We start from the raw sequence: 8,543 nt of genomic DNA, 5'->3' as shown, positions 1-8,543 counted from the left end.
ACGTGGTGTGGTAGACCAAATCAAATTAAACAAACAGTCAATAACTTTTTTAAACTTTTTTTTTTAACTGTAGTTTATTTAGTAAATATTTTCTTAATTCTATTTCTTGAACTGCATTGTTGGTTAAGAGCTTGTAAGTAAGCATTTCACGGTAAGGTCTACCTACACCTGTTATATTCGGCACATGTGACAAATATAATGTGATTTGATTTGATACCTGTGTCTCGGCCAGATAAAGGAAGGCTGGTGGGAATGGAGGCTGGCCTAAAAGTCACATTTCAAAATACCAAATTAAGGCATTTTCTTTGTGCTGACACAATCATTTCAATTAAATTAAGTATTTGCATGTGTATTTTTTTTATCACACACAGTGACATTTGTCACTCTGTGCTCTGGAATCCCACCCTCAGCCAAGAAAACTACAAGTCCCAAAACTCCACACCTATTTTGTGGAACGTTCATGCGCAGCACGTTGTGCATGTGTACATGCTGTGAATTATCGAAGCGCGTGCAGTTTACCCATTCTGCAGGTGTTTTGCAAAGTGAAGTACCGTTAGCATTCATCTCACTTTCTGAAGACGCTACTCAAAGTCATGGGTGAACCAGTGTCTGAAATGTGTGATCACCTCATCAAAGCTGTTAACGTGATGATGGACGCGGAATCTAGCCAAATATATCGTCTGGAGGCCCTAAAGGTATCTTGATGGCTAGATGCTAGTTAGCTAACGTTAGCTGGTAAGGCGCCAGCTAGCTAGCTTTCCCAGTTGCGATGTGGTTACTTGACTGAGAATGGGCTGTGTTATATAAATACATACATAGCTAGCTAGTTATAACTTAGCACTATATAAGTCGATCGTGGCATTTTACCATGTCTATTGCATGGATTAATCAATGGGCGTAGCTTGCTAGCTAACTAGCTAGCTAACGTCAGATGGCTAACATGCCATGCCCATCACGTTGCCAGCTGCAGATTTCATTCATTGCACACCGGTAGCAACCTAGATATCTGTGCAGAACCATTACTGATGACTGATGCACTCAAACTGAATGCAATATCACTTATGCCAAGAATTTAGCCTAGATATATTGATTGCGTTGAATAAACTTGAGTTATTCAGTGTTTTGAGAGCGTCTTGCTTGATTGCCAGCAGCTACTTACTAGCTACAGTAGCAATCTTCGACTCCTCCTAAGTCACTTCTTTGTAAAGATCCATAAACACCATAACAATGACTGATATCATTGCAAGTTCCCCGTTTTGATGTTTCAAACGTCATTAATGTGAATGAGTTTGTTCTAGCTGACTACCGCAAGGTAGCTAATTGAATGAGCGCATATTATTAACTTGTCCATCGTGTCTCTTTTTCTCTTCAGTTTTGTGAAGAATTCAAAGAGAAGTGTCCATTCTGTGTCCCATGTGGGCTACAGTTAGCAGATAAAGCCCAAACAGCAGTGGTGAGGCACTTTGGTCTACAGATACTGGAGCACGTCATCAAGTGAGTTCATGAGTATATTTGTCATTATGATTCAGTTCTGCACATTTACATTTCAGTCATTTAGCAGACATGCTTATCCAGAGCGACTTACAGGAGCAATTAGGGTTAAGTGCCTTGCTCAAGGGCACATCAACATATTTTTTTCTAGTCAGCTCAGGGATTTGAACCAGTGCCCTTTCGGTTACTGGCCCAATGCCCTTAACTGCTAGACTACCAGCCACTCCATCATTGTCATCAAGATATTCCCCTACACATGTGGACTGGACACGTGCTGCCAATGTGTTCCCCAAAACCTTGTTTTTCTTTATGTTGAGAATAGGTTCAGATGGAACAACATGCCACAGCAGGAGAAAGTCCAGCTGAAGAACTGTGCCATGGGGCTGTTGTCATCTGTAAGTCGTCTGGGTGATAAACACCCTCTTTCTCTATTTTTCTAGAAAAGGTATGTGGCAGACAAGATGATGAAGGGAATTAATGGTGGTCTGTCCACCGAATAGCAAATATAGTTCAAAACAAAAGTATAAATAAACCAACAAATTCCGCATTGTTGCGTGATCTGTTAGGTGTACGTTAATGAATATGCTGACACTAGTCCGTTCCCTGACTGGCACACTGCCTCTCTCTGCAGGGCACCTATCCTATCCTGGAGGAGGAGAGTCACATCAAGGACGTTCTCGCACGGATCATAGTGGAGATGATCAAGAGAGAATGGCCTCAGCACTGGCCTGACATGCTCAAGGAGATGGAGGCACTGACCAGCATAGGGGTGAGTTAGCACTTTCCATTTCAGTGTTTCCCCTAGGTTGTTATGTTGGCGGGGTGCCAAGGGCCCCCCGGAGCAACTTTCAGGGCTCAAAACATCAATGGATTCAATTGGAGAGTACATTACAGTATACAAATAAAGTTGTTGCGATCAGATTAATGCCAACTCCCTCTTCCTCCCTCATTCCCTCCCCGGACCCAGGAGGCCCAGACAGAGCTGGTGATGATGATCCTGCTGCGGCTAGCGGAGGATGTGATCACCTTCCAGACCCTGCCCGCCCAGCGCCGCAGGGACATCCAGCAGACCCTCACCCAGAACATGGATAGCATCTTTAGCTTCCTGCTCACCATCCTGCAGCTCCACGTCGACGAGTACCGCAAATTGGTAAACAGACACTGGTTATACCTGTCTGTCTCATGGTGTATATTTTTTTGCGGCAGTATTTTTCAACTCTTTTATTGATATGTTCTACCTTTTTGTGTATCTTCCAGAAAAAAATACCAGGCCAAGAATTGCAGGTAGGAAGGAGTGTTTTAGATGTACTACTATATATTCTAATGTATTATATTTACATTTAGACCCCCAGCTAAGGAGACTTCTCTGTTCTGCCCCTACCCACTCTCTCCCCTCCCTACTCCTTCCTTCCTCCTCTCCCCCCTTGTCTCTCCCCCCTCCCCCCGGTTAGGCTAAGGCCCACTGTCGTGTAGGCGTGGCTGCTCTGAACACCCTGGCAGGCTACATAGACTGGGTGGCCCTGGCCCACCTCACCAATGACAACTGTCGCCTGCTGGAGATGCTGTGTCTGCTGCTCAGTGAGACAGAGCTGCAGCTGGAGGCTGCCGAGTGCCTGCTCATTGCCATCAGCCGCAAGGTTAGTACACAGTACTAGACACTCCCCTTAATGGAGACAGGCTCTGTAGGACCTGACAGGCCCCTTTATGTTCAGACACACCCCTTACTGCAGGCACACCCCTTTTTAGGACAGGACCAGATATTTGTTCACGGCTCCCGAGTGGTGCTGCGATCTAAGACACTGCATCTCAGTGCTAGAGGCATCTTTACAGTCCCTGGTTCGATTCCAGGCTGTATCACATCCGGCCGTGATTGGGAGTCCCATAGGGCGGCGCCCAGCATCGTCCGGGTTTAGCCGGGGTAGGCCGTCATTGTAAATAATAATTTTTTCTTAAATGACTTGCCTAGTTAAGTAAATAAAAAATATATATGTTGGAATGTGAAATGGAGGTCTACAGCTACTGAATGGCCAGGACTAGTCAGGTACGTCACAGGGCTGTGAAAACTGCTGTGTCATCTTAACCTCTCTGGGCAAGTGGGACGTGACCGTCCCACTCTATTGAACAGCCAGTGGAACAGCGTGGCGCGAAATACAAAAACCTCAAAAATGCAATTATTTCAATTTTTCAAACATACGACTATTTTACACCATTTTAAAGATAAGACTCTTGTTAATCTAACCACATTGTCCGATTTCAAAAAGGCTTTACAGCGAAAGCAAAACATTAGATTATGTAAGGAGAGTACATACCCCAAAATAATCACACAGCCATTTTCCAAGCAAGCATATATGTCACAAAAACCCAAAACACAGCTAAATGAAGCACTAACCTTTAATCTTCATCAGATGACACTCGTAGGACATTATGTTATACAATACATGTATGTTTTGTTCAATCAAGTTCATATTTATATCCAAAAACAGCTTTTTACATTGGTGTGTTATGTTCAGAACATGCATTCCCACCAAAAACTTCCGGTGAATTTACTAAATTACTCATCATAAACATTGACAAAATACATAACAATTATTTTAAGAATTATAGATGCAGAACTCCTTCATGCAATCGCTATGTCAGATTTTAAAATAGCTTTTCGGCGAAAGCACATTTTGTAATATTCTGAGTACATAGCTCAGCCATCACGGCTAGCTATTTTGACACCCGCCAAGTTCGAGGCACACTAAACTCAGAATTAGTATTAGAAATATTGTATTACCTTTGCTGTTCTTCGTCAGAATGCTCTCCCAGGACTGCTACTTCCACAAGAAATGTTGTTTTTGTTCCAAATCATCCATAGGTATGTCCAAATACCTCCGTTTTGTTCGTGCGTTCAGGTCACTATCCAAAGGGTAACGCGCGAGCGCATATCGAGACAATTTTTTTAAAATGTTCCATTACCGTACTTAGAAGCATGTCAAACGCTGTTTAAAATAAATTTTTATGGTATTTTTCTCATAAAATAGCGATAATATTCCAACCGGACAATAGTGTATTCATTCAAAGAGGAAAAGAAAAAACAGCCTGGTCGCGTGAATGTGCATATCCAATCTCTTTGTCACCAGGCAGACCACTGACAAACTGAGCTCCTATACTCTGCCCAGAGACAGGAGACGCCTCAATCCACTTTCTGAAGGCTTTAGAGAGCCAATGGAAGCCTTAGAAAGTGCTACGTAACCCCACGGATACTGTAGTTTCGAAAGGGACTAGAAAGAAGAACGACAAATTCTCAGACAGGCCAATTCCTGCTTGGAATTTTCTCAGGTTTTTGCCTGCCATATGAGTTCTGTTATACTCACAGACACCATTCAAACAGTTTTAGAAACTTTACAGTGTTTTCTATCCAAATCTACTAATAATATGCATATTCTCGTTTCTGGGCAAGAGTAGTAACCAGTTTAAATCGGGTACGTTTTTTTATCCGGCCGTGAAAATACTGCCCCCTTGCCCCAACAGGTTAACGTCTTAAAGACAGTACTGTGCAGCTGTCTTCATCGACCTGGCCAAGGCTTTCGACTCTGTCAATCACCGTATTCTTATCGGCAGACTCAACAGCCTTGGTTTTTCAAATGACTGCCTCGCTTGGTTCACCAACTACTTCTCAGACAGAGTTCAGTGGAGGGCCTATTGTCCGGACCTCTGGCAGTCTCTATGGGGGTGCCACAGGGTTAAATTCTCGGGCCGACTCTTTTCTCTGTATATATCAATGATGTCGCTCTTGCTGCTGGTGATTCTCTGATCCACCTCTATGCAGACGACACCATTCTGCATACGTCTGGCCCTTCTTTGGACACTGTGCTAACTAATCTCCAAACAAGCTTCAATGCCATACAACACTGCTTCCGTGGCCTCCAACTGCTCTTAAACGCTAGTAAAACCAAATGCATGCTTTTCAACCGTTCGCTGCCCGCATCCACCCGCCCAGCATCACTACTCTGGACGGTTCTGACTTAGAATATGTGGACATCTACAAATACCTAGGTGTCTGGCTAGACTGTAAACTCTCCTTCCAGACTCACATTAAACAATATTAAATCTAGAATCGGCTTCCTATTTCGCAACAAAGCCTCCTTCACTCATGCTGCCAAACATACCCTCGTAAAACTGACTATCCTACCTATCCTCGACTTCGGTGATGTCATTTACAAAATAGCCTCCAACACTCTACTCAACAAACTGGATGCAGTCTATCACAGTGCCATCTGTTTTGTCACCAAAGCCCCATACACTACCCACCACTTCGACCTGTATGCTCTCGTTGGCTGGCCCTCGTTTCATATTCATCGCCAGACCCACAGGCTCCAGGTTATCTATAAGTCTATGCTAGGTAAAGCCCCGCCTTATCTCAGCTCACTGGTCACGATAACAACACCCACCCGTAGCACACGTTCCAGCAGGTATATCTCACTGGTCATCCCCAAAGCCAACACCTCCTTTGGCTGCCTTTTCTTCCAGTTCTCTGCTGCCAATGACTGGAACAAATTGCAAAAATCACTGAAGCTGGAGACTTATATTTCCCTCACTAACTTTAAACATCAGCTATCTGAGCATCTAACCAATCGCTGCGGCTGTTCATAGCCCATCTGTAAATAGCCCATCCAATCTACCTACCTCATCCCCATATTGTTTTTATTTACTTTTCTGCTCTTTGCAACACCAGTATTTATACTCGCACATCATCATCTGCTCATCTATCACTCCAGTGTTAATTTGCTAAATTGTAATTACTTCGCTACTATGGCCTATTTATTTCCTTACCTCCTCACGCCATTTGCACACACTGTATATAGACTTTATTTTTTTCTATTGTGTCATTGACTGTACGCTTGTTTATTCCATGTGTAACTCTTGTTGTTGTTTGTGTCGCACTGCTTTGCTTTATCTTGGTCAGGTCGCAGTTGTAAATGAGAACTTGTTCTCAACTGGCCTACCTGGTGAAATAAAAATACAAAACAATGTGCCTGGTGTCTCCGCAGGGGAAGCTGGAGGACAGGAAACCGCTCATGGTGCTGTTTGATGATGTCGCCATGCACTACATCTTGTCTGCAGCACAGTGAGTACCATTCCCCTCATCACCCATAAGGCTTTACACAGAAGCATTTCTAGCTCGTTCTGGCTTCTCATTCTCATTGGTTTGTGGCTACAGGTCTGCAGATGGAGCAGCAACATGCAACAAATCCTCTCCGACACAGTGAGTAGCCTACACATGTTGGTGTTCAACGTCAGAGTGCCTGCCCAGCAGTCTTACCTTTTTTTTTGCTCTAGAACAGGGTTGATATTCACCATTAGCATTGGCGCTCATACGGCCTGTTCTTTTTCTTTCTTTCTGTGAAGTGTGCTGTGTTTAAATCAAGTTTTGATTTGACCCCTCCACCCCCAGGCCAGTGGTGGAGAGACACTACATCTTCCTGAAGAGGCTTTGTCAGGTCCTGTGTTCCCTTGGCAGCCAACTCTGCTTCTTAGTGGTGAGTCTCTGTACTGTCTTTGATTACCATCATCTATTTACTATATTGTTTTACGTGTGTATTTTCTATATAGTACTTGATGATTCTGTCCTTTGTCTTTATGTGTTTCTAATGCAGGGTTCAGATGTGGAGGTAGATGTACCTGCAAACCTCAGCAAGTACACAGAAGCATTCCTGGCCTTCACCACTCACCCAAGCCAGGTGGGTTACCAACTATTACAGTAAAGTACCAGCCAGGTGGGTTACCTGCTGTCACTGTAAAGTACCAGCCAGGTGGGTTACCTGCTGTCACTGTAAAGTACCAGCCAGGTGGGTTACCTGCTGTCACTGTAAAGTACCAGCCAGGTGGGTTACCTGCTGTCACTGTAAAGTACCAGCCAGGTGGGTTACCTGCTGTCACTGTAAAGTACCAGCCAGGTGGGTTACCTGCTGTTACTGTAAAGTACCAGCCAGGTGGGTTACCTGCTGTTACTGTAAAGTACCAGCCAGTTGGGTTACCAGCTGTTACTGTAAAGTACCAGCCAGGTGGGTTACCAACTGTTACAGTAAAGTACCAGCCAGGTGGGTTACCTGCTGTTACAGTAAAGTACCAGCCAGGTGGGTTACCTGCTGTTACAGTAAAGTACCAGCCAGGTGGGTTACCTGCTGTTACAGTAAAGTACCAGCCAGGTGACTTACCTGCTGTTACAGTAAAGTACCAGCCAGGTGACTTACCTGCTGTTACAGTAAAGTACCAGCCAGGTGACTTACCTGCTGTTACAGTAAAGTACCAGCCAGGTGACTTACCTGCTGTTACAGTAAAGTACCAGCCAGGTGACTTACCTGCTGTTACAGTAAAGTACCAGCCAGGTGGGTTACCTGCTGTCACAGTAAAGTACCAGCCAGGTGACTTACCTGCTGTCACAGTAAAGTACCAGCCCGGTGACTTACCTGCTGTCACTGTAAAGTACCAGCCAGGTGGGTTACCTGCTGTCACTGTAAAGTACCAGCCAGGTGGGTTACCTGCTGTCACTGTAAAGTACCAGCCAGGTGGGTTACCTGCTGTCACTGTAAAGTACCAGCCAGGTGGGTTACCTGCTGTTACTGTAAAGTACCAGCCAGGTGGGTTACCAGCTGTTACTGTAAAGTACCAGCCAGGTGGGTTACCAGCTGTTACTGTAAAGTACCAGCCAGGTGGGTTACCAGCTGTTACAGTAAAGTACCAGCCAGGTGGGTTACCAACTGTTACAGTAAAGTACCAGCCAGGTGGGTTACCAACTGTTACAGTAAAGTACCAGCCAGGTGGGTTACCAACTGTTACAGTAAAGTACCAGCCAGGTGGGTTACCAGCTGTTACAGTAAAGTACCAGCCAGGTGGGTTACCTGCTGTTACAGTAAAGTACCAGCCAGGTGACTTACCTGCTGTTACAGTAAAGTACCAGCCAGGTGACTTACCTGCTGTTACAGTAAAGTACCAGCCAGGTGACTTACCTGCTGTTACAGTAAAGTACCAGCCAGGTGACTTACCTGCTGTCACAGTAAAGTACCAGC

The 8,543-nt window shown here is 44.7% G+C and overlaps 1 protein-coding gene across 1 annotated transcript in view; it reads left to right on the top strand.

The window, feature by feature from the left end:
* The first annotated feature begins 451 nt into the window (after positions 1-451).
* The window catches only part of LOC106589781 (exportin-5), a 38,433-nt gene continuing 30,341 nt past the window's right edge, over positions 452-8,543 (top strand). Inside the window, exons 1-11 of the mRNA XM_045710454.1 lie at positions 452-695; positions 1,373-1,494; positions 1,814-1,886; positions 2,123-2,260; positions 2,459-2,641; positions 2,749-2,775; positions 2,943-3,128; positions 6,525-6,601; positions 6,695-6,739; positions 6,929-7,013; positions 7,131-7,214. Of these exons, the coding sequence (XP_045566410.1) occupies positions 594-695; positions 1,373-1,494; positions 1,814-1,886; positions 2,123-2,260; positions 2,459-2,641; positions 2,749-2,775; positions 2,943-3,128; positions 6,525-6,601; positions 6,695-6,739; positions 6,929-7,013; positions 7,131-7,214 (1,122 nt within the window). The 5' untranslated portion in view covers positions 452-593. The remainder of the gene's footprint in view (positions 696-1,372; positions 1,495-1,813; positions 1,887-2,122; positions 2,261-2,458; positions 2,642-2,748; positions 2,776-2,942; positions 3,129-6,524; positions 6,602-6,694; positions 6,740-6,928; positions 7,014-7,130; positions 7,215-8,543) is intronic.

This window comes from Salmo salar, chromosome ssa28 (assembly GCF_905237065.1).
Source record: "Salmo salar chromosome ssa28, Ssal_v3.1, whole genome shotgun sequence".
In the NCBI taxonomy this organism is placed as follows: Eukaryota; Metazoa; Chordata; class Actinopteri; order Salmoniformes; family Salmonidae; genus Salmo; species Salmo salar.
This window is presented reverse-complemented; position numbering and strand designations above follow the sequence as displayed.